Genomic DNA, 26,582 nt, shown 5'->3' on the forward strand with positions numbered 1-26,582 from the left:
TCATTATCTGTGTTCAGGATATATATAAATTTTGTTTCCGATAATTCTCTGTCTCCAGGGAAACCTTTCATCTATGATATTGTTCTACAAGTTTATCCTTTGAATATTATTGTGGTTAAAAAAGATGTATTAAATATTGGCTGGCTTTCTTTAATAACTGAAAGATTAATACATTTTTTCACCTTATCTCTCATTGCATCATTCTATAATAATACAAAGCAACATTCAAGGGCACTTATCAGGAGTAGCTTATTGGAGTTCTATCAGTGTGTCAGTTAGCATCTCATCTCTTTTGTTTACGAATGGCTCAGATCGATAACTATAAATACAAAAAGGGATGAGCTTGTTTGCCCTTGACAAGATATTTTTTCATTGTTCAACAACTTCCCTAGCACAATTTTTGTCTGTCAGAAATGATTTCAGTTTGGCTGATGTTTAGAAACTTCCTGGTAAGTTACACCAAAACTGTGATACAATTTTAAACGAAAGTAATGGTAAATCTTTGTATAATTTGGAAGGAATTCCTTAATTTAAGTGTAGGACTGCTTTACCAATTGGGTCTGTATTATTTGTTAAATGCATGCAATTTAAGCTTAGAAATTAGATTATATGTTACAGATTTATGATTTCTTTTGTAGCTGATAAGTAGGGATCACAATTTAAAGGTAAATTTGGCAATACTGTATCTTTTTCCTATTTGCATTAGCTGTTTGAGCATTGGTCTTCATATTAGGAAATGACAACGGATCAAAAGAATGTTAACAGCGTTAAAACATTTTTTTTGCTGAAAAGCTACTACCTTTCTCTACAAGTTATTGTATGAAAGAAGAGTGATTTAGAACTCACAATTATTAAGCGTATGGGTAATTGGGTGCGATTTTAAAAAAGGACATGATTTTACTAAATGTTAGAGATTCTGTAGATGCTAGAAATCTTGAGCAACATACACAAAATACTGGAGGAACTCAGCAAGTCAGGCAACATCTATGGAGGAGAATAAACAGTCGATGTTTTGGGCTTCATTCGTCAGGACGGGAAAAGAAGGGGGCAGAAGCAAGACTAAGAAGATGGGGAGAGGAGAAGGCATGCAAGCTGGCAGGTGATAAGTGAAATCAAGTGAGGGGGAAAGTGGCTAGGTTGGGGAGGGGGAACAAAGTAAAATGATGGGAAGGGATAGGTGGAAGAGGGAAAGGGATGAAGAAGGCACCATTTTATATGAGATACAGTGGACCATTGAAGAACGAAAGGAGAACGGGAACCAGAGTTAGGTGATAGGCAGGTGACGAGAAGAAAAGAGGTAAAAGGATAACCAGAATCAGAATGGAAAAACAGAGAAAGAAGGGGGAGAAATTGCCAGAAGTTAAAGAAATCATTGTTCATGCTGTTGGGTGGAGACTACGCAGACAGAATATGAGGTGCTGTTCCTTGAGCCTGTGCTTGGTTTCATCGTATCAGTCAAAGAGACATGTTGGAATGGGAAGGGGAAGTCAAATTGAAATGGTTAGGTACATGGAGATCTTATTAATAAAAATAATACTAAATTCACGGGAAGATACTGAACAGATTTACTCAAATCTTGTTGATGAGACACTTTTATTTGGAGAAAATTATATTAAAAAATAGGGTTCTTTTCATATAAGCTTATGGGAAATGATGATCTGAAATTTAGTCTTTGGCTCAGGTCTGTAATGAAAACTTTTACTTCTGATCAATGTGTAGGCATCAACAGAGAATATATTTAATACACTTGTTTAAAAGGACCAAATAAATATCAAATTTATTTATTAATCTAGAAGGTTGCTCTGATTTAGAGCACACTGTCACAGATGATTTTGAAAGCAAAGCCCATAATTATTATTAAAAATTGTTTAAATGTTTGAAAATGAAAAATTGTAAGTGCGAAGGCATTTAAAAGATATCTGCACGAGCACTTGAAGAACCTAGACAAAGGGACCATGCATGAGTCATCTAACAGCTTCATTCTCTCATGTGGACACAACAGACCAAATGGCCTCCCCCCCCGTGATCTCTGTTTTGATGAAGTGCAGAGAAAAAAAACTAGCACAATGCCCTCCGGTGCTGCAAGAATTGATGATTCTGTGAACAACCAGGCTATTTGTCAAGCATATTTGTATATTCACTTAACCTGCTTTTGCTCACAGTAGTCGGGAATTTATAGTATATTTTATGTTGTGCACTGAAATACTGCCACAAAACAACAAATTTCATGACATGGGCCAGTGATAATAAACCTGGTTCTGATAGGTAGTAGAAATTTGGATGAGCTGAAGTCTATAGAAGGTAAAGGGCTGTAATTATGATGAAGGCACATCTGGGAAAATGGTCTGGTGGTAGGAAGCTAGAAGTCACGCGTTGTCAACAATTGTAATTGACTTTGATGACCTGATACATTCTTCATTCTACATCAACATAGTACTTTAGTCCTACAGATAACTGTGAAGCTATTTTCCCATTACAACATTGATATTGACTTCCTAGGAGAAAAGTCATATTAGAGTTGGATTAATAAACAAGTTTGTTCTTATTCAATATGATCAGCGTTGATCTGATATTTCCAGTGCCCCGGGTCACGTAGGAACTGAAAAGCAAATATTACCCAACTTAATTTTAGGTCATTACACCTTGATGTGATTAAAAATATGATTTAGAATTTCAAGGACACTGTAGCTAAGTCAGTACCAGAGGCAGGTGAAGTTTTTATTTAGGCATTCAATGCCTATAGACATCACCATTATTGCTGGTATTCATTATGCATCACTTACTGTACTTTTCCAGTACTACGGATGCAATCTGAAATCATTTGCATCAGATGTGAAAGGTCAATTTCTTCCCTGAAGTAAACTAGATTGTTTTTCTTTTTACAACAAACTAGTATTTTTTTTATCACCTTTGCTAAGATTATGTTCTATTTCTCAGTTTGATTATTTCAATTTAGATAGTGCAGTTGCCATGGTGGGATTCGAACTCCTCATCCCTTTGGGTTCATGATCTAGAAATCTGACTTTTAGTCAATATTATGTGCAATATATCACAGAAAACAGACTTACAGGTGAAAGAAGTTGAAAGAGAGAACAGACAAGATACAGATTCTCTTCTGTGTCACTTGTTATATCAGGCGTACAACCAATCTAATTTAGCCTTAGGCTGATGGGAATTTGATAGTGGCTGTTTCAAGGGTATACAGTATTTGGATGTGCTCTTCCCATTTTTCAGCTACAGGATACAGACTACATATCAGATGGTAGAAAGCCAGCAATAATGTCAAGAGAGGTAGAGAATTTCAAAGGTTTCAAAGGTACAATTTAATGTCAGAGAAATGTATACAATATACATCCTGAAATGCTTTTTCTTCCTAACCATCCATGAAAACAGAGGAGTGCCCCAAAAAATGGATGACAGTTAAATGTTAGAACCCCAAAGTCTCCCCCCCCCAGCTCCCCTCCCTCCTGTGCATAAGCAGCAGCAAGCAATGAATCCCCCCTCCCCCAACACAAGAAAAAAGCATCAGCTCCCACTACCAAGCACTCAAGTGTGCATCAAAGCAACAGCAAAGACATAGACTTGCAGTGCCTCGAAGTCAATGCATTCACTCGGTTTTCGACATACCACAGGTTCTCTCTCTCTCCCTAATAAGGGAGAAGGGGATGTCTCCATTTCACAGCGAGAGGGGAGACATAACAAACAACTCTCTGGTTTAGAATGTTAAAAGTACATTGCATTGCTTTTTTCAAGCTCTGTGCCCAAAAATCTCAGATCTTCCAGTTCCCATGACACACCAGTCCGGGACACTGACCTTAGATCTGCCCATCTCCAGAGCCCCCAGATCCTAGGCCTCTAAAGGCGAGCTGAACTGTTGGGCTGCACACTTGGCATGTCGGATAACAGCCAGCCACGGCACCCCGAGAGCAAGTCCCATTCCCGTAAAGAACCAAAGTCAGCGTGTAACTCCAGGTCAGGGTCTCCAAAAGAACCCGGAGAGGGAAAAATAGAGATATTAAAGATGGAAATAGAGCTGTTTCTGGAAGATACAAGCAAAAGAGTCACCGTTTTGCAACATAGGTGTCCAAGCTGACACCATAGTGGGCAAAAGAAAGTTAACCATTTGGCAGCAGTTAATTTTGAGTCTGAAGCATCTCTGTCATTCTGTTATTATTAATACAGGAGGCAATGGTGCACATACATTTGTACTGAGAACCTTCATCAGAACAATCCTGATGAAGAGTCTTGGCCCAAAACGTTGACTGTTTATTTCTCTCCATTGATGCTCCCTGACCTGCTGAATTCCTCCAGCATTCTGTGTGTTGCTCTGGAATTTCTGCATCTACAGAATCTCAGGTGTGTACATGTGTGCGTGTATGTATATTTTCCACCATATTGGAGAAGGTAGATTTCTGCAGATTAGAGTGATGTGCCAGCTTGTCTATGAGCTTACTTACTGCATAACTTACAACAATATTTTAGATTTCCAGCCATCCCTGAGATTCACTATTGAACATGCATTCTGATACAACCATGAGGAAAGACCCTATAGCTGTCTGAATGTGCTATCACAGATCAACAGGAAGAGCTTTGACAAGTAAGAATGGAACCAGTCAAAGTCTGTCCCAGTAAAACAGAAAACAGAGAACTGAGCAGTAAATGCAAGAGGCCTTTTCCACTTGGGTTTGGTGAAACTAGAACTAGAGACCCTAGGATAGGGTGAAAGGGGAAGTTTTTAAAGGGGAATGTGAGAGGATACTTCTTCACTCAGGGAGGTGAAAGTGTCAAATGCGCTGCCAGTAGAAGTGCTGTATGTAAGTTCAATTTCAACGCTTAAGAGAAGTTTGGATAAGTACATGGATCGGAGGGGTTAGGAGAGCTATGGTCAAGGTGCAGGTGGCTGAAAGTTTGGCACAGACTAAAGGGGAAAAGGCATATTTCAGTGCTGTTGGAAAAAAAAATAATGTGGCTGTCAAAACCATGGAGAGGATGAGGAGAAGACATGTAACATAGTGACAGAAAATTAGGAGCATATTTTTACTAATCAAGTAGCATTTTGTGTTGTGGGAGGACTCAAGTGAAGTTATAATAAAGATGAGCACAGATTTGGGAAGTGACACCACATTTCTGAACCTTGAAGTTGGAAAGAATGTTGAAGGTAAAAGATAAATACCATTGACTTAGCAGTTGATGAAGATAGGTGGAGAATGTCCAAAGAAAAACAATTATTTACATTGTTGGCTAAAATGAAAGCCAGGAAGGAGTTTATAAATGAACTGGTGGTTGTGCATTGTGTCCAACGATGACAGGAATCCTGTGTAGGAGAGTTTTTAAAGTGGAAAAGCCATTTCACTGGGGAAATTCCTCTCTCTTGACCTCGGAAGTCCAGGCCCAGTCTCCAGTGGTATGTCAGTCATCTCAAGCTGGGATCTTCCTTAGTTGCAGTGGAGGTCTATGACATCTTCTGTGCCTTGTTGTGCCCTTCACACTCCATGCAGTGTTGCAGTACCACTTTGCTGGCCATTAAACCTCGTCTGCCCAGTCCACCGGAGCTGACTTTGCATGCTAGGATATATATCTCCATCTCACCAGGGTATGAGGCTTTAGCCCGCCTGTTGAAGCAGTGAACCAAGGTGTGGCCGTTATTACGTGCAAACAGCTACTTGGAACCGCAGGGGAGACAGGTGTCTGGTGGGGACCAAAGGTAAGTGAGCTGTCCCAGATTGGACACAACAAGCCCTTTCACCAGAGGTGCTACCCCTCCCTTGACACCCCAAACACCCCATTAATGAACTATTTAGTGGATATACGGTTCTATAGTTGACAATGATCTTACGGCTTCTGGCACAGATAAAACTAGAACAGACAGTTTTCTACTGTAGTGAGAAGGTTTAGGAGGAAACCAGAGATGGTTATATTGCTGGGTATAGTGACATGCAAAAGTTTGGGCACCCCTGATCAAAATTTCTGTTACTGTGAGTAGCTAAGCAAGTAAAGGAAGACCTGATTTCCAAAAGATGACACATTTCTTTAATATTTTAAGCAAGATTATTTTTTTATTTCCATCTTTTACAGTTTCAAAAAAACAAAAAAGGAAAAGGACCCGAAGCAAAAGTTTGGGTACCCTGCATGATCAGTGCTTAGTAACACCCCCTTTGGCAAGTATCATAGCTTGTAAATGCTTTTTGTAGCCAGCTAAGAGTCCTTCAATTCTTGTTTGGGGGATTTTTGCTCATTCTTTCTTGCAAAAAGACTTCTAGTTCTGTGAGATTCTTGGGCTGTCTTGCATGCACTGCTCTTTTGAGGTCTATCCACAGATTTTCGATGATATTTTGGTTGGGGGACTATGAGGGCCACGGCAAAACCTTCAACTTGCACTTCTTGAGGTAGTACATTATGGATTTTGAGGGGTGTTTAGGATCATTATCCTGTTGTAGAAGCCATCCTCTTTTCACCTTCAGCTTTTTTATGGATGGTGTGAAGTTTGCTTCCAGAATTTGCTGGTATTTAATTGAATTAATTCTTCCCTCTACCAGTGAAATGTTCCCTGTGCCATTGGCTGCAACGCAAGCCCAAAGCATGGTTGATCTACCACCATGCTTAACAGTTGGAGAGGTGTTCTTTTCCTGAAATTCTGCACCCTTTTTCCTCCCTTTTTGCTCATTGCAGTCAAAAAGTTTTATTTTAACTTCATCAGTCCAAAGGTCAAAATACATGCTGCAGATTAATGAGAGTAATTCAAAAGAGGAATATTTAGAAGCTTTGTACATAGCCCACGGAACGTCACCGAGATTCACCAGCACCACCCTGGAACAAACTAGTTGTACATTTCAGTAATGCCATATTACTTAGTCCTCTTGCTTACGGTCAAGTTAATATACTTTCAAGACTTGTGTTAGTGTAATGCCTGAGAAGACAATATGCTATAAAGTTGCTGTTTGATTCTGAAAAGTACTTCCAGAACCCCAAGGGGAAGTACCACAAGGCCGCAATATTATGTTTGTATTACTAACATTCTTCAGGATAGTTCAGTCTGCTATGAAACCAAATCTATCTTGTCATAAACTGTGTCATCCAACAGCAGTCAGTGAAAGCCTTCACATTTCCTTGGACACTTAATCAAAGATTACTTTATGTGTAAACCCCTCATCTACTTGGAGACTTTGCCAAAGGAAGCTGCCATTTGGTTTTGGCCAGAAGAAAATTGTACTGAATTGAGACAGAAGTGTAACATATTGTCAGATACAGTTGCTCTAAATATCATACAAGGATTTTTACTGTTACTTTATGTAAATAACTTGCAATAACTGTACTCTTCCATCTTCCTGGTAAATGACACATCTTTTCTATGTTACAAATGTTATGTTTTGTAACTCTAGAAATTAATCGAAAGAGAAAAAATCATGGGTGAGCCAGGGATAACTCATGTCTCATTTCATTTTAATTTTAGCAAGTTGCACGCATATGGCATGGTGGCATGATAACACAAGCCATTTGTGTACCTTTAAATATAACCCATAATGAATTATTTAAGCAAAGAGTGCTCAAACAACAGATTTGCAATATTACTCAAACATTAATGAAATATTAAATACACCATGTTCCTCCCTGCTTAATATACAACAAATCTCAATTTCTATACAAATACAATGCCTATAAAAAGTATTCACTCCCCCACCCCTTCAAAGTTTTCATGTTTTATTGTTTTAGAATATTGAATCACAGTGGATTAAAATTGGCTTTTTTGACACTGATCAACAGAAAAGACTTTTTCACGTCTAAGTAAAAACAAATTTCTACAAATTGATCTAAATTTATTAAAATTATTAAACACAAAATAATTGATTGCATAATTACTCACCCCCTTCAAGTCGACATTTAGTAGATGCACCTTTGTCAGCAATTACAGCCTTGAGTCTGTGTGGATAGGTCTCTATCAACTTTGCACATCTGGACACTGTAATATATCCCCATTCTTCTTTACAAAACTGCTCAAGCTCTGTCAGATTGCATGGGGATTATGAGTGAACAGCACTTTTCAAGTCCAGCCACAAATTCTCAGTTGGATTGAGGTCCTGTCTCTGACTTGACCACTCCAGGGCAATAACTTTGTTGTTTTTAAGCCGTTCCTGTGTACCATTGGCTTTATGCTGGAAAGGGTTATTGGCTTGCTGGAAAAAAAATCTTCTCCCAAGTCACAGTTCTCTTGCAGACTGCATTAGGTCTTCCTCCAGGATTTCCCTGTATTTTGCTGCATTCATTTTACCCTCTACCTTCACGTATTCCAGGGCCTGCTGCAGTGAAGCATCCCCACAGCATGAGGCAGCCACCACCATGCTTCATGGTAGAGATTTTGTGTTTTTGATGATGTATAGTGTTTGGCTTATGCCAAGCATAGCCTTTAGTCTGATGGCCAAAAAGCTCAATGTTGGTTTTATCAGACCATAGAACCTTCTTCCAGCCAACTTCAGAGTCTCCCACATGCCTTGTAGCAAACTCTAGCCAAGATTTCATGTGAGTTTCTTTCAGTAGTAGTTTTTTCTTTGCCACTCTCCCATAAAGTTGGTAAAGCAACCAAGCAACAATTGTATGTGCAGTCTTTCCATCTCGGCCACTGAAGTTTCTAACTCCTCTAGAGTTGTTATAGGTCTCTTGGGGGCCTCCCTCACTAGTCCCTTTCTTGAAATAACCGTACTCCATGGGATATTGAGTGATTTGGAAATTTACTTCATTACAAGAATCACCCCTTGTAATAATGAGCAGAGAGGCACAGAGAGATCAGTATTTACTGACAAGTAGCTTTATTGTCTAAATTAACAAGTATGTGAATTCACACACTAAATACCTTGTGTGCACACCAACTAAGTTGTCCTGACCTTCCATGAACAGTCAAAGAACAGAAAAGATATTACCAGTTGAAAATGAGTTTCTGCTGCTGGCCATGTGTTCCGCATAGTTCCGTTTTGAACCTTCACCTGTCTGTGAGGAACCTTACATCCACAACAGCTGTTCTCTTACAGAGTTACCACTGCCAGCAGACTTGAAGCATCTGTTTTTATATCTATTTCTTACCATTTCAAATATTGCATTCCAGTGTCAATAGCTGTAGATCATGTGTCTGACCTATACATCTTTTATTGGTTCTGCCCTCAGCTATCATCCACTTATCATCCTTTTCCCAGCAAGTGACAATTGGTCATTTATGGCTCTTTGTTCTCAATCAGTTTGAATTGCACAGACCAACATTCACAAACATGCATGTTATATCCAACCAAAGAACAATTAACTTCTTATTTGGAAATGATCCCTAGTTCAACAGATTACCTGTGGCATCATTGTGTCTTTAAAACACTGATCAGGCCAAGCAACTAACACAAAATGGAGGACGTAAAATAGTTCCACAAAATGGCAGCCTCCATCTCTAAGCACATGGCAGAGACGAAGACAATTAGATAGATAGATAGATAGATAGATAGATACTTTATTCATCCCCATGGGGAAATTCAACTTTTTTTTTCCAATGTCCCATACACTTGTTGTAGCAAAACTAATTACATACAATACTTAACTCAGTAAAAAATATGATATGCATCTAAATCACTATCTCAAAAAGCATTAATAATAGCTTTTAAAAAGTTCTTAAGTCCTGGCGGTTGAATTGTAAAGCCTAATGGCATTGGGGAGTATTGACCTCTTCATCCTGTCTGAGGAGCATTGCATCGATAGTAACCTGTCACTGAAACTGCTTCTCTGTCTCTGGATGGTGCTATGTAGAGGATGTTCAGAGTTTTCCATAATTGACCGTAGCCTACTCAGCGCCCTTCGCTCAGCTACCGATGTTAAACTCTCCAGTACTTTGCCCACGACAGAGCCCGCCTTCCTTACCAGCTTATTAAGACATGAGGCGTCCCTCTTCTTAATGCTTCCTCCCCAACACGCCACCACAAAGAAGAGGGCGCTCTCCACAACTGACCTATAGAACATCTTCAGCATCTCACTACAGACATTGAATGACGCCAACCTTCTAAGGAAGTACAGTCGACTCTGTGCCTTCCTGCACAAGGCATCTGTGTTGGCAGTCCAGTCTAGTTTCTCGTCTAACTGTACTCCCAGATACTTGTAGGTCTTAACCTGCTCCACACATTCTCCATTAATGATCACTGGCTCCATATGAGGCCTAGATCTCCTAAAGTCCACCACCATCTCCTTGGTCTTGGTGATATTGAGACGCAGGTAGTTTGAGTTGCACCATATCACAAAGTCCTGTATCAGTTTCCTATACTCCTCCTCCTGTCCATTCCTGACACACCCCACTATGGCCGTGTCATCAGCGAACTTCTGCACATGGCAGGACTCCGAGTTATATTGGAAGTCTGATGTGTACAGGGTGAACAGGACCGGAGAGAGTACGGTTCCCTGCGGCGCTCCTGTGCTGCTGACCACCGTGTCAGACCTACAGTCTCCCAACCGCACATACTGAGGTCTATCTGTCAAGTAGTCCACTATCCAATCCACCATGTGAGAGTCTACTCCCATCTCCGTTAGTTTGTGCCTTAAGATCTTGGGCTGGATGGTGTTAAAGGCACTAGAGAAGTCAAGGAATGTAATCCTCACAGCACAACTGACCCCATCTAGGTGAGAGAGTGATTTGTGCAGCAAATACATGATAGCATCCTCCACTCCCACCTTCTCCTTATACGCAAACTGAAGAGGATCCTAGGCGTGCCTGGTTTGTGGCCTCACATTCTGTATTATCAGCCGCTCCATGGTCTTCATCATGTGTGACGTCAAGGCAACAGGTCTGAAGTCATTCAACTCCTTTGGTTGTGGTTTCTTCGGTACCGGGACAATACCGGGACAATTGGTCTGTCTACTTCCACTATTCTTAATTCATTCAACTTCTTTGATTAGCAGACTGTAGTTCTTTCTGGTCAACATCTTGTACTCATCTCCTGACTTGTGCTTTTCAAGAACCTTTTCATAAAGTTGGTCAGAGAGTTCTTTTGTCTTCATGGTGTAGTTTCTGCCAGTATACTGACTCACCAACCATTGAACCTTCTTCTTCTGCTGACTTTCAATGGCAGCTGGCAGGCCAACTTAAAGGTGCATTATCACCATCAGCTAGACTAGAGTGTGGTGTAGAGAGCTGGGAATTAAAACCCCTACTGGTTCCTTATCATTTGAAGATTAAATTACTCCAAAAAGCCCTATAGATTTTAAATAATGAAAGACAATATTGTGAATTAAAGTACCTTCCATAACGTAGAAAAGTTTTTAAATGAAAACTGTCAACCCCCAAAGCTAGTAGTGCAGCCTGTAATTGCTATCTTTCAACCTCGTATGCTTCACATTGTAAAAGAATGTGTTCAACTGCTTCATGATGATGACAACACCTACGCACCCCAGAGTGATGTTTTCCGGCAAGATACAAAGAATAATTAAGCATAGTATGCCCAATTCTAAGTTGAATCAATATAATTCCTTCCCTTCTTGTCTTACCCCCTTCTCCCATCAATCCCACAGTTTTATATTCTGGAAAGATGTCTCCCCTTATGCCCATTATCCCACAGGTCTTGCCATAATCCCCTAATTCTTAGCTCCACTAATCCTTTAGCTTCTGTTTAGCTAAATGGAAGGTCTATATTCACAGATGAACTTTTAACAGCTTTTTTGGCGAAACAATCCACCCGCTCATTCCCCTCAACACCTCGACATGCAGGAAGCCAAAGGAAGAAGACATTTGAATATGAAATAAAGTTGATGAGCTTCCAGCAGTAAATTACAGTAGATCTAAACAGAAGTATTCCATTAGTAGTAGATCTCATGTCACTTTCATTGGAGTGAAACGTTGCCAGAGTTCTAGAGTCATAGAGCACTACAGCACAAAAAGAAGCCCTTTGGCCCATCCAGTCTGTGTCAAACTGTTATTCTGCCTGGTCTAATTACCCTGGACATAGCCCTCTATACCCCACAACTCTTGCACAAAATTTCATTGGAATAGGCACTTGGGATTTATTCTATAAAAAAGTTCTTAATATGTGTATAATTCCTCATCTTCTATGACTATTTCAACAAAACTGATGCAAAGTATGAGTTGTGATAGTTACATTAGTGAGCAGAAACAATCAGCAATTATGGACACTAAAGATCCCAAGGAGACATTGGATTGCATAGAGGGAGAGTTTAAAAGAAATGAGCAGGGGCAGTCAGCACAATTTATGCACCACAGTTCCTGAAGAGGCAACTGAACTGTGCATAATTAGGCATTTGGCGAGATCCAATAAAAGATGTTAGGTTTAAATGGAGCGGCCATCGTGAGAATGGGATAGTTTTAGAGTGGGAATTTGAGGCTTTGGCAAAGAGAGGTGTAGGTGGATTTTTCTCATTGTTAATTCTTTCTTTCTTGTTGCACATTTAGAGCAGAGGGGATGGCTTGCAGGATAGTGGAATAAGAACATAAGAGCATGAGAAATAGGAGCAGGAGTCGGCCATCTGGCCCGTCGAGCCTGCCCCGCCATTCAATAAGATCATGGCTGACCTGACCGTGGACTCATCTCCACCTACCTACCTTTTCACCATAACCCTTTATTCTCCTACTATGCAAAAATATATCCCATCCTTGTTTTAAATATATTTACTGAGATAGCCTCCACTGCTTCATTGGACAGAGAATTCTACAGATTCGTCACTCTCTGGGAAAAGCAGTTCCTCCTCATCTCCATTCTAAATACATTCCCCTGAATCTTGAGGCAATGTCCTTTACTTCTAGTCTCACCTACCAACGTAAACAACTTTTCTACTTCTATCTTATCTATCCCTTTCAAAATTTTATATGTTTCTATAAGATCCCTTCTCATTCTTCTGAACTCCAGAAAGTATAGTCCCAGGCAACTCAATCTCTCCTCATAGTCGAACCCCTTTATCTGTGGAATCAACCTGGTGAACCTCCTATGCACCACCTCCAAAGCCAGTATACCCTTCTTCTATCCATCTCACTCCTGATGAAGGGTTTCGGCCCGAAACATCGTCACTACCTCCTCCCATAGATGCTGTCTGACCTGCTGAGTTCTGCCAGCATTTTGTGTTTTTATACCCTTCCTCAAGTAAGGAGACCAGAACAGCAGTACTCCAGGTGCGGCCTCACTAGTACCCTGTACAATTGCAACATAAGCTCCCTGCTCTTAAGTTCAATCCTTATCTTATGGATAACTCTTTTATGCAGCACCTTATCGAATGCCTTCTGGAAATCCAAGCAAGTAATGTCCATTTGTTCCCCTCTATCCATTGCACTCATTATATCCTCAAAGAACTCCAGTAAGTTTGTCAAACAGGACCTGCCTTTGCAGAATCCATGCTGCGTCTGCCCGATGGATCTATTTCTTTCCAGATGCCTGGCTCTGTCCTCTTGCAGGATGTTGGAAGGCAGGGAGACCTGGTGACTGCACATGTCGGAAGTGCACCCACCTCCAGCTTCTATCAGACCCATGATAAGGAGTTGGAACTGGAACTAGATCAACAGTGGATCATTCTAGAAGGGGAAAAGGGGTAAGGCAGCCAGTTCTAAATACCCCCGTGGCCATTCCCCTCAACAACAGGTTTTCTGCTTTGGATACTGTTTGGTGGGTGGGGGGATGCTGGGTGGTTTGACCTAGCAGGGGAAAGCCACAGCAGTCAGGTCACTGGCACTAAGTCTGGCTCTGTGGCTCAGAAGAAGAGGGGATAGAAGAGGTGAGCTGTAGTGATAGGGGATTTGTTGAACGGGGAACAGAAAGGAGGTTCTGTGAACAAGAATGGGATACCCAGATGTATGTTGCCTCCTGGGTGCTAGGGTCAGGGACATCTCAGATCAAGTCCGCAGCATTCATAGGGAGGCTGAGCAGCCAGAAGCTGTGGTCCATGTCAGTACCAATGACATGGGTAGGAGGGGTGATGAGGTCCTGCAAAGTAAGTTCAGGAAGTTAGGTGCTAAGTTAAAGGACAGGACCTCCAGGGCTGTAATCTCAGATTGCTGCCTTTGAACATAAGAACATAAGAAATAGGAGCAGTAGGCCATCCGGCCCATTGAGCCTGCCCCGCCATTCAATAAGATCATGGCTGATCTGGCCGTAAACTCAGCTCCATCTACCTGCCTTTTCCCCATAACCCTTAATTCCCTCCCTTACTATGTAAAAACCTATCTAACTGTTTCTTAAATATATTTAGTGAGGAAGCACAACTGCTTTCCTGGGCAGAGAATTCCATAGATTCACCACTCTCTGGGAAAAACAGTTTCTCCTCATCTCCGTCCTAAATCTTCTCCCCTGAATCTTGAGGCAATATCCTTTACTTCTAGTCTCACCTACCAATGGAAACAACTTTCCTACTTCTATCTTATCTATCCCTTTCAAAATTTTGTATGTTTCTATGAGATCCCCTCTCATTCTTCTGAACCCCAGAGAGTATAGTCCCAGGCGACTCAATCTCTCCTCATAGGTTAACCCCTTCATTCCTGGAATCAACCTGGTGAACCTCCTCTGCACTGCCTCCAAAGCCAGTGTATCCTTCCTCAAGTATGGAGACCAGAACTGCACACAGTACTCCAGGTGCGGCCTCACCAGTACCCTGTATAGTTGCAGCATGACCTCCCTACTCTTGAATTCAATCCCTCTAGCAATAAAGGCCAACACTCTGTTTGCCTTCTTAATAACCTGTTGCACCTGCAAGCCAACATTTGCGATTCATGCACAAGCATTTGCAAGTCCCTCTGCACAACAGCATGCTGCAATCTTTCAGCATTTAAATAATAATCTGCTCTTCTATGTTTGCTCCCAATGTGGATGATCTCGCATTTACCAGTGTTGTATTCCATCTGCCAGATCTTGGCCCAATCACTTAACCTATCTATATCCCTCTGCAGACTCTCCACATCCTCTGTACAATTTGCCTTTCCACTCAGTTTAGTGTCATCAGCAAATTTTGCTACGCTACACTCAGTCCCCTCTTCCAAATCATCAATGTAAATGGAAATGGTCCTGGTGTAGTCTCCCTTGTTCAAGCATAATACACAAGTTTTAGATCTAACTATTTCATCCTCCATCTGAATGCGAAATTCAATCATACTATGATCGCTCTTTCCAAGAGGATCCCTGACTACAAGATCATTAATCTTACCTGTCTCATTGCACAGGACTAGATCTAAGATAGTATTTTCCCTTGTAGATTCACTAACATGCTATTCAAGAAAGCCATCACAGATGCATTCTATGAAGTCCTCCTCAAAACTTCCTTGACCAACCTGATTCACCCAATCTATGTGGAAGTTAAAATCCCCCATGACAACTGCCGTTCCGTTCTTACAAAACTCAGTTATTTCTTGGTTAATCGCCTCTGTTACTGCAATATTTTTATTAGCTGGCCTATAGACAACACCCACCAGTGATTTTTACCCCTTTACTATTGTTAATCTCTACCCAGATGGACTCAACATTTTGTCACATGCTAGTGAGGGCAGATATAGGAAGATTACTCATTTTAATACTTGGCTAAGGAAATGGTACAGGCGGGAGGGTTTTTAGATTATTGGGCTCTCTTCCAGGGAGATTGGGAACAATACAGAAGGAATGGTTTGCATCTGAACTGGAGGGGCATAAACAGCCTGGTGGAAAGGATTGTTAGTGCTACAGGGAGAGGGAGTGGGGGTGAGATGAGAAGTAAAATGCCAGAACAGATAGTGGAGGGGATGAGAAGAAAGATGTTGTTAAGCCTATATACAAAGTCAGGAAGCGGATGGTGGGACTATTGTTGTGAGCTGCGTGTATTTCAATGCAAGGAGTATCGGAGGAAAGGTGGATGAGCTTAGGGCATGGATCAACATGTGGTTTTGTTACACAGTAGCCATTACTGAGACATGGTTGCAGGAGGCAGGGCTGCCAACTCATTTTCCAAAGGTTCTGTTGTTTTAGACATGATAGAGTGGGAGGGACTAAAGAGGGAGGGATGGCATTTCTAGTCAGGGAAAATATTATGGCAGTTCTCAGTCAGACAGACTGGAAAGTTCCTCTAGTGAGGTTTTATGGGTAGAAGTAAGGAATTGAATTGAATTGAATTGAATTGATTTGATTTCTTACATCCTTCAAATAGATGAGAAGTAAAAATCTTTATGTTACATCTCCGTCTAAATGTGCTATGTGCAATCATAGTAATTTATAATAATTTATAATAAATAGAACAGACAACGTAATACAGAGTACACTCAAATCAGCGTGAGTTAATCAGTCTGATGGCCTGATGGAAGAAGCTGTCCCAGAGCCTGTTGGTCCTGGCTCTTATGCTGTGGTACTGTTTCCCGGATGGTAACAGCTGGAATAGATTGTGGTTGGGATGGCTTGGGTCCCCAATGATCCTACGGGGCCTTTTTACACACCTGTCTTTGTAAATGTCCTGAATCATGAGAAGTTCACAACTACAGATGTGCTGGGCTGTCCACACCACTCTCTGCGGAGTCCTGCAATTCAGGGAGGTACAGTTCCCATACCAGGCAGTGATGTAGCCAGTCAGGATGCTCTCAATTGTGCCCCTGTAGAAAGTTCTTGGGATTTGGGGGCCCATACCAAACTTCCTCAACCGTCTGAGGTGAAAGAGGCGCTGTTGTGCCTTTTTCACCACACAGCTGGTGTGTACAGACCATGTGAGGTCCTCAGTGATGTGGATGCCGAGGAACTTGAAGCTATTTACTCTCTCAATCCCAGATCCATTGATGTCAATAGGGGTTAGCCTGTCTCCATTCCTCCTGTAATCCTCAACCAGCTCCTTTGTTTTTGCGACATTGAGGGAGAGGTTGTTTTCCTGACACCACTGTGTCAGAGAGATGACTTTTTCCCTGTAGGTCACCTCATTATTGTTTGAGATAAGGCCAATCAATATAGTGTCAACAGCAAATTTAATTAGCAGATTGGAGCTGTGGGTGGCGATACAGTCATGGGTATACAGGGAGTAAAGTAGGGGACTCAGTACGCAGCCCTGAGGGGCTCCTGTATTGAGAGTCAGAGGGTCGGAAGTGAGGGAGTCCACTCTTTCAATCTGCTGGTGATCTGACAGGAAGTCCAGGATCCACCTGCTCTAGACAAGGTGAAGGCTGAGGTCTCTGAGCTTCTTGTTGAACTATGGAACTATGGTGTTGAATATTGAACTGGAGTCCAAGAGCAGCTTTCTCACATAAGCATCCTTCTTCTCCAGACGTGTAAGGACGGTGTGTAGAGCAGTGGCTATTGCGTCATCTGTCGATCGATAGGCAAACTGTAGGGATTCCAGTTTGGGTGGTAGCAAGGTATGACCACTTTAACAGGATTATTTTACAGACCACCCAACAGTCCATGGGATTTAGAGGAACAGATTTGCAGAGAGATCGTAGACTGGTGCAAGGAACATAAGGTTGTGATAACAGGTGATTTTAGCTTTCCACATAATGACTGTGTCTCCCATAGTGTATGGGAAAAAGTTTGTCCAATGACTTCAGGGAAGTTTCTTTAATCAGTACGTAAAGTCTTAACTAGAGAGAATGCAATACTAGATCTCCTATTAGGAAATAATATAGGGCAGGTGACAAGCTTGCATAGGGGAACACTTTGCATCTACTGATCATAATGCCATTAGTTTCAAAATAAGTATGGAGAAGGGTAAGTCTGGTCCTCAGTTTAAGAGTCTACATTTCAGAAAGGCCAATTTTAATGGTATCAGAAAGCATCTGGCAGGTGTAAACTAGGATAACTTGTTTTCTGGCGAAGTGAAATTTTGGAAGTACAGTGTTGGTATGTTCCTGGCAGAATAAAAGGCAAGATAATAGGTTTTAGGTTTTCAAGAGATATAGAGCCCTGATTAAGAAAAAGGAGGAGGTGCTTAGCAGGCAGAAACAAATTAAGTACTTGAGGAGTATAATATATTAAGAGAACACTTAAGAAGGAAATTAAGATGGCTAAAAGAAGGCATGTTTTCTCTGGCACACAAGGTGAAGGAGAATCCTAAAGGCATCAACAGACATATTAAGAGCAAAACAGTAGCAAGGGACAAAATTGGTCCTCTGGAAGATCAGTGTGGTAATTGATGTGTGGAGCCAAATAGATGGAGAATGGACTTTTTGTTTCTGTATTTACTCAAGTGATGGACACAGAGTCTATAGATGTGAGGCAATGCAACAGTGTGGCTATGGATCCTATACAGATGACAGAGGAGGACATGCTTACTGGCTTGAGGCAAATTAGGGTGGATAAATCCCCAGGGCCTATCAAGGTGTAGTTATGTATATATCTTTAAAATATTTGGCCAAAAAGACAGAAAATCTAAAATAATTTTTTTTATTTTCCAGTAATCATTGAGATGAAAATGTAGGCTTTTTATATTGGATTTATTTAAAAATTCAATATATATTAATGTTTATTATATCTACATAGTATTTTGCAAGCATTTATAATCTTATCTGACTTCCGAATAAACTTGTTATTTTAATTGTTTCTGACCTTCATCATTCCCAGTAGTGTGTTAAATTGCATAGGTAAACTATTCAGTCTAATCTGTTTTAATCTAATCAGGAAAATTTCTTTATCCCAATATTGTATACATAGTGTTATTTTCATTTAGCTAGTACACTACAATGGCTTTTTGTTTCTAACTGATGGACAGGATGTGTGTGACGCTGGCAAGGCCACTATTTATTGCCTTCCCACAGACATCCTTGAATTGAATGGCTTGCTGAGGTAAAAGTCAACCACTCTGCTATAAGACTGAAGAACAGATGGAATGACTGTAAAACTCTTAAAAGACAGTGATTAACTATTATCTTTTGTTCATTAGAGTTGATATTTCCATAGTCATCATTGCCAACGCCACGTTCTTCAGTTAATTTTTACTTAATTTCCCACAATGCACAAAATTTAATATGAACTCATGTCTCTGGATTATTTCTCCAGTGTGCTACACTACCACAGTGGTAAATAGCTCATCAGGTCACTGTACACCTGATTGCAATGTCACATGACTGATACTTAGCATTATTTATACACTCAGTGGTCACTTTATTAGATACCACCTGTACCTAATAAAGAAGTATCTTAGGGTTCTTCTGGTACAGTAGCCCATCTACTTAAACGTTCAACATGTTGTGCGTTCAGAGATGCTCTTCTACACACCACTGGTTTAACGCATAGTTATTTGAGTTACCGTCAGCTTGAACTAGTCTGGCCATTCTCCTCTGACCTCTTTCATTAGCAAGGCATTTTCACCCACAGAACTGACACTCACTGGACATTTTTTTTTCATTTCCCATACCATTCTCTGTAAACTCTAGAGACAGTTGTATGTGGAAATCCTAGGAAATCAGCAGTTTTTGAGATACTCAAACCACCTCATCTGGTACCAACAATCATTCCGTAGTTAAAGTCACTTAGATCACATTTTTTCCCCATTTAGATATTTGATTTGGGCAACAGCTGAAACTCTTGACCATGTCTGAAATCCTTTATGCATTGAGTGATTGCCACTGAGTGGTTACCTCTTTTCAGCTAAAATGTACAGATATGAAACTCTGTGTTAGAAAACCTCTGAAATAGGAAGTGGTATTACAGATGTGTTTATTTTGTATATGATCTATGAACTGACTGGTTTTCTCACAAAAATGTTGTCTCGTTACAATTTTTTCAAAATACTGTGCAAGAATGAACTGCACTGCTAAATGGTGCAATCACTTTATGAAGGTATTGATGAAATATTACAGAAAACACTTAAATATATATATATATAGGTAGACAATTCCCTTGCCCTTACATTTAATGGAGTAACTTAAATGTGCAAAACAAAAATATACACGTGGTCTCACAAACAAGAAATAAAAATTTACATTATCTACAGTATTTCACAGCTAGGCCAAGGGATAAATACCGTCTGATAAACAGAACTCTTTTGCTACTTAAATAAATACCATGTGATTTCTCCACGTGACCTCTGTTTAAAATCTGACCCAGTGAATAAAAATTTCTGTGCAGTTTGTGGAGTGAATGTATCATGTGCTTTGTGGAAAAGTTTGTTTAAAGCATCTTGTGACTAATTTACATGCATATTTGACTATGCAGCAAAATGGTGTTCTGACTGAGGAAGTCAAGAATGGAAAAGAAAATGATGTTGACATTAGAGATGCATGTTCGTCAGCTGTAACTGTGGACTCTGGTGTAAACTTCTCATACTCTGAAAGAGATTATGTGTCGAAACCTATTACCATGGAAACAAAACTAACAGAGAAGGCCATTGATCCACAAGGCGGACTTAATGTGAATGCCACACACGAATGCGCTGTCTTAAAAGACATAAAGGAAACCTTCAACAGTTGCAAATTAATAGCAGAATCTACTTCAACAAAACATGATGAAAATTGTATTGACAATTCAGAAAACATAAACCATGATCTTCAAGGAGAGGTTCTCAAAATCGAAAAGGTTTTCGATCATGCTATACAGTTTGAAACAAGGCCTGCATCCTATGAAATGTCAAAAGTAATCTGTGGCACAACTCACAAAGAGTACTTCAAAGACTATCCAGCTACAGTACTGGTTGCCCGAACTGCAGGCACATTGGCACAGAAGGATTTAGAGGTGACAGGACAGATCCTTGCCAAGAAACCTCATTCGGTTGCCGCAGTCCCAATTGAGGTCTCCCAAGAAAAAATGGTGGAGAATTTCCAAACTAGAAATGAAGCTGGAAAAGTAATGGCTATGGTTGCAAGTGCCAAATCTAAAAAGGAATCAACATCAAATCAGTCAGTATTAACCTCCAATGGAGTTACATCTGAAAACTCTTCAAAAATGAGTCAAAGTGAAGAAAAGCCGAGTAATTTCTCCTCAACTGATTTAACTAAATTGACCGAGGAAAGTCCAAATATTTTAGGCATGCCACGGGATAATAAAGGCTCAATTAATCTGTCAGTGATGGATCAAAGTGGAAAGATTCCTTATTCAGGCAGCAATAGTAATCAAACACCATGCAACAGGTTGATATATCAACAGGAGTCCAAAAACCTTTCAACTACGATTCAAAATGAACCTTTGCCAATCACCACTCCTCCAGGGCCATATGCAGAAGAGTTGGGGTCAGATCAGACAAACAAATTCAAATGCCTCCAAAAACATTCAGAAACAAATCAGCCTAACTGTAAGTTCATTAAAGAATATGGTTCAGCTGAAGGTTTGACCTCTCTCAATAGGAAGCTTGTGTTGGAGATAATGGAACTGCAACATCAAAGACAGGGAAACAACCCAGGCCAGAGTGACGAAGTGCAGTTTAAGCCCTGGGGTATTAAAACTCAATCTTTTAAGCCATTTCAAGGGGTGAAACTCAAAACTGAGGTGTCAGAAAGTCAAAGTGTGGACATGGAACACATGGATTTTGCCACAGCTCGCAAACAGTGGCTGAGGCTGGAAGCGATGAGCAGGACACACAGTTACGGGCCAGCAGTCAAAGAGCAGAAGAATAAAATGATAACCAAACATGTTAATAAAGAGAAAAAAGATGACTCTTCCATCAATAAATCAATAGAAAATGAAGTAGCCTCACCCTTTTCTGGACCTTTGCTCTCAGAAGATTACATGCAAAGCAAGGGGTCAACAGGAATCAAAACTCTTACAGATGAATGCATGAGAAATTCAACAGATCTAAATAAAGAACAGGATGTGGTGGCATCACAAGAGAAGAATGGCACAACAGGGGCTATAGATCAGAATTTATTATTGAATACAACAGCTTGTAGTCCTTGCCCAGAAGGGAATGATTCTGGACTGGACGACAGGACACATAGACTTCAAGGCAACAACTTGCTTGATCCTATAGTTCAGAATGAATCGTCACATTCTCTGCCCACAATGAGTGAAAAGCCTGAAACACCTATTGAAAAGGAGTTTTGCCTCAGTCTAAAGCACGAGGAGAGTCTTAGAAAAGCCAGAGGCATTATCACACTTCCTTGCTCTGAAAAATACACAAAGATCAAAACCAGGCCTCTTAGCTTGCTGCCTGTTTCTCCTCCTTCATCGCCTAAGGTCAAAAATAACCATTTTGCTGAGATGCAAATACAACGTGAAATGTTACTTGAACAGCAAAGAGAGGAAGATCTTATACAGCAGGGAAAGATTTTGGGAAAGTACAACAAAAGTATGATTCCAGAGATTGAGGGGAAAAGGAAGTTCTTTGATCAGCAAAATTCCTTCCCATTCTCACTTCCCAATAAAATGTTAGCTCAATCTATTACTTCTCCAGCCACATTGCTGGTTTCACCTCCTATAAGGAGTCCCTTCAGTAATGAAACCAAAGTTTCTAATGTTCTTATACTGCAAAATGATCTACTGGCTTCTGAAAAAGATAAGGCAGATGTTAAAGATTCTGTATTGAATCTTAACTATTCAAATGCAGAAACTACTGACGTCGTAATACTGCAGACACCAAACCTGACCGTACAACGTTCTTCATGCTTACCGCTGTCTTCTAACTCATCAGTCCAAAGAGAAGACACACTGCAAAATAACCCCTTCTTCAAACTCCGCTCACATGGAGCTGATTCCATCATTAGTCAGGAGATCAAAGAAGTTCTACAACGGGAGGATGAGCTCCATAAGCAAAGGTATAGTCTCCATGAAGTGACAAGAGCTTCTGAGGAGAGTTTGGGATCTTCAAATGCAGCCAATAATTTACTCTCAGGTAAAGCTGAACCAATTAAATTTGAGAGATGAGTCACAGAGCAGTACAGCACAGATATAGGGCTTCTAGTCCAACAAATCTATGCTGATCACCCAATTTCCTAAGTTCAGCTCATAGCCCTCTAAATCTTGCCTCTCTATGTACCTATCCAAGTGCTTCTTAAATGATATTATTATACATGCCTCAACCACTTCCTCTGGCAACTCATTCCATATACTCACCACAGTCAAACATGAGAAGGCTGTCCCTTTCAGATCTCTCCCCTCTCACCCTATACCATTGCCCACTAGTTTTGGAGTTCAATGAGGCCAAGACTGCTTCCATCCATCTTATCTATGCCCCTTTTAATTTTAAACATTTCTAAAAGAATAAAAACATAACCTTTCCAACTTCTTCCTATACCTCTGGCACTCTAGTCCTGGTAAATCTTTTCAACACTCTTTCCAGTTTAACCATGTTTTTCCCAGACAGGGTGAACAAAATTTTACACAGTTCTCCAAGTGTCGCCTGATCAATTCCTTACACAACGTCCCAGCTCCCTGCTCATTGCCTTGACTGATGGTGGCCAGTGTCCTATGTGCTTTTTACACCACCATGTGATGCTACTTTTACAAGTTATGCACTCCAAGCTCCATCTATTCCATTACATTTCCTCTCACATCCTTTTCAGCTCCATCCAACTGTGTTCACTACTGCTCTAGAGTGTTGTGTTCCTTTCACATGGTGGCAATGGACAATACTAGAGGACATCTGTTTAAGGTGAGTGGAAGAAAGCTTAGGGAGATATCAGAACTAGATTATTTTACACAGTAAAGGGTAGTTGCTTGGAATGGACTGCTGGGGTTGATGGTAGAGACATTTAAAAGACTCTTAGACAAATAGGTGTAAGGGAAATGGAGGTTTATGGACTGTGTAAGCAAGAGGGGTTAGATTAATCATGGAGTAGATTTATACAGGTTGGTATAACACCATGGACCAAAGGGCCTGTATTATCAGTATTATTCTATAATATATGTTCAATCTTTGTCATTATTTCTTTAACAAGTTCTTCATTTTTTTTAATGCAACAGTGGACAACTATTTTTTGCTGGCAATTTACAGTGTGTACTTTACTCTTCCAGCTTGATTCACTGCCCAGTATAACTCATAGACTCATGGGATTTGTCAGAGGGCAACATGAGCATTTTAAAAGCCATACACAGCATTCTTAAAGCAAAGTGAATGAATCGGCAAAATTCACAAGTTGACATTAATTTACAGATAGAAGAGAAAAAAATTCATTTAGGCCTTTAGAGGAGATAATTATTATTTATTGTAAGTTGAAACCTAAACCTCCTTCCATTCTTCCTTTAGGAGTTCAGTGGAAAACTGTTCCCTTCTTTGAAACCTTTCTTGATTCACATTGTTGAACATTAATGTTATTGTTACTCTTATTTTGGATCTACCTATGTATTTTTATTTTTCTGCCTTTAAAACTGAAGATGATTGCAGATTAGTTGTATTAAATCTGACACCAAATGCTCACCGTTATATTTCCTCAAGACAACCAGGTATAAGTACTGCCACCCCCCACCATGACCTGATACCTTTGCTGCTGTAATCTCTTGTGGTATCCTGCAATAACTTGGAACCTTTCAATTGAATTCCTCCATTAAAGCAACTGGTGCAGGATGAGCCTCTGTAGATGCACTAACAATATATCATTTGTCTGCAGGGCACAAAAGCAATAAGAACTCATCACAAGAATGCCCTGGCACTGAACCTGGAGATTGCTAGATGTGCCAGCGACTACAAAATCAAAAAGAACTTCATAAGTAAAGTGCACAAAATGATGCAGGAACTCAGCAGGTCAGGGTGCATCTGCAGAAAGAATTGACCAGTTAACATTTTGGATTGAGACTTCTGAAAGGGTCTCAATTTCCTTTGCACACAATTGCACATCTGAATTTCTCTAGTATTTTGTGTGTGTTGCTCCAGATTTCTAGCATCAGCAGTCTCCCTTGTGTCAATCACGTCATAAGCATGTCAAAAAACAATAGCTGCATGAGACTGGTAGTTAGGTTCGAACGGACAGGATGGGGAGAATGGGGGTGGATGACTATTATTTGAGGTCTCATATTTTAACTGAAAGATCATTGGCAATCTTAAGGCAATAATACAGTTTTAGATTACCTAAGATATTTTGCAATGAAATAATATCAATTGAGATACATTGGGGTCTAACATAATTGTAAATGGTGTTTTGGCTTTGAATTCCTTTAAGAAATATTATTCAATGAAGCATAATATGTGATCAGAACAGAACACTTTGACCATACTTCACCCAAATTTTATATAAATATATATATATATATATATTACCCTTTTGAATAAGAAACAAATTTGAACAAGATGCTCATAAAAATTATGAATGTATGGATAACAAAAGTAAAAGCATTGATCAACATCTGAAAGAGAATAATTAGGTAATACGTTCAGTTTCATTGCTGATTGACCTGTTTTGTACTTAAGGTATTGTTTTATTATTAAATGTAATCTGTGCATGGGTTCTTTTTATGTAGCTTTGTAGAGTGCAATTCCTAATGATATGAAACATTATTATTTAATATTTCTACATTAATGATTATATCCAGCAGCCTTTATCCTGTTCTGCAGTTTTGCTACCAAAAAATCATTGATATGTGGTCTCGGCCCGAAACGTCGACAGCACTTCTCCCTATAGATGCTGCCTGGCCTGCTGTGTTCCACCAGCATTTTGTGTGTGTTGTTGTTTGATATGTAGTGTTTGTGTGTCTACAAATTCACTACAGTGTTGGAAAGATTTGCCCTGCAGCATAATATTCTGAGAATCTGGTTTAAATGATGCATACAGAAATGATGATGGTCTAAGAGAATTTTTCTTCTCTGAATTGTGTACATCTTCAACCAAAACTATAAAGTTAAAATGCAATCACATCGATCAAACTAGAAGACACAGTTTCTATAATTCACGAATATTAAAATTCAACTCATTGGACTAAGAATTAAAAATCAGGGTGGCATCATGCATGCAATATACACAGCAATGGATGTAAAAATTATCGATACAATTGTTATAACTCATTATATACTAGTTCAAATGATGCTGAGTTGGAAAAGGAAACTTTTTTTAAAGTCCATTAAATTGCCAATTTAATAGGACAAGTTCACTTACAAAACAATTTAAAAAAACACATTGAATCATTATTAATTTGAGGTTACTTTTTAATAACATTACTTTTGATCCACATTACATTTATTAGTATTTTGTATCTATTAAAAAAAATCCAAAACCACTAAAGTAATCCATAACTACAAACATTGTAACTGCTTGCTATTCACACTTCATTCAAAGTCAGTTTCACTGAATTCTGCCTTATTGCTTATTATTAACACTGTTAATCTTTAAATAATTAGCACTCGCAATATTTCCTAAATAGAAAGTAAAATAGTAAGTCTTTTGGTGCAGCATTTCAGTTCCCTGCTGACGGATCTTCAGTTCGGTGCATGGCAAGCAGGCAACGCAGCTATCTCATCAGAAAAAGATCAGATGGCATCAGCAAAGACCGGATCAATGGAAGCAAAAATGCAGGAGGCTTCGGAGTGACCATCAAATAAGGCTAATTCCAACAAGTAATGTTATCAGAAATGTTAGGTTTCCACAGATGTAGATTGTTAATATCATCATTTTAAGCCTATGACCCTGTAATTGTAGGATTAAACATGAATTCAAATTGAAATTACTTTCCTGCTATGTTACAATATTTCTGCATTGTCATTCAAATGAAAGTCATTGAAAGAGTTATGTAATTCTGATGCTTCCAGCCATAATAAAAATCAAAAGCCAACATTGTGTT

The 26,582-nt window shown here is 39.8% G+C and overlaps 2 protein-coding genes across 4 annotated transcripts in view; one reads left to right on the top strand and one right to left on the bottom strand.

The window, feature by feature from the left end:
* Window positions 1-357: 357 nt before the first annotated feature.
* LOC140736820 (uncharacterized) lies at window positions 358-26,566 on the top strand. 3 transcript variants are annotated; one of them, XM_073062764.1, is made up of 4 exons: window positions 364-449; window positions 20,100-22,630; window positions 24,422-24,555; window positions 26,195-26,566. In XM_073062764.1, the coding sequence occupies exons 1-3, from the start codon at window positions 414-416 to the stop codon at window positions 24,435-24,437; spliced, it is 2,583 nt and encodes an 860-aa protein (XP_072918865.1). In that variant the 5' UTR covers window positions 364-413; the 3' UTR covers window positions 24,438-24,555; window positions 26,195-26,566. The 3 variants fall into 3 exon arrangements, 2 of the variants coding, with proteins under 2 accessions (XP_072918865.1, XP_072918864.1); XM_073062763.1 differs by lacking the exon at window positions 24,422-24,555 and having other exon boundaries at window positions 26,195-26,282; XR_012101012.1 differs by lacking the exons at window positions 20,100-22,630; window positions 24,422-24,555 and having other exon boundaries at window positions 358-449.
* frrs1a (ferric-chelate reductase 1a) overlaps window positions 26,295-26,582 on the bottom strand; it is a 56,077-nt gene continuing 55,789 nt past the window's right edge. The window contains exon 16 of the mRNA XM_073062765.1: window positions 26,295-26,428. Coding sequence (XP_072918866.1) covers window positions 26,336-26,428 — 93 coding nt within the window. The 3' untranslated portion in view covers window positions 26,295-26,335. The remainder of the gene's footprint in view (window positions 26,429-26,582) is intronic.

Source organism: Hemitrygon akajei, chromosome 12, assembly GCF_048418815.1.
Source record: "Hemitrygon akajei chromosome 12, sHemAka1.3, whole genome shotgun sequence".
In the NCBI taxonomy this organism is placed as follows: domain Eukaryota; kingdom Metazoa; phylum Chordata; class Chondrichthyes; order Myliobatiformes; family Dasyatidae; genus Hemitrygon; species Hemitrygon akajei.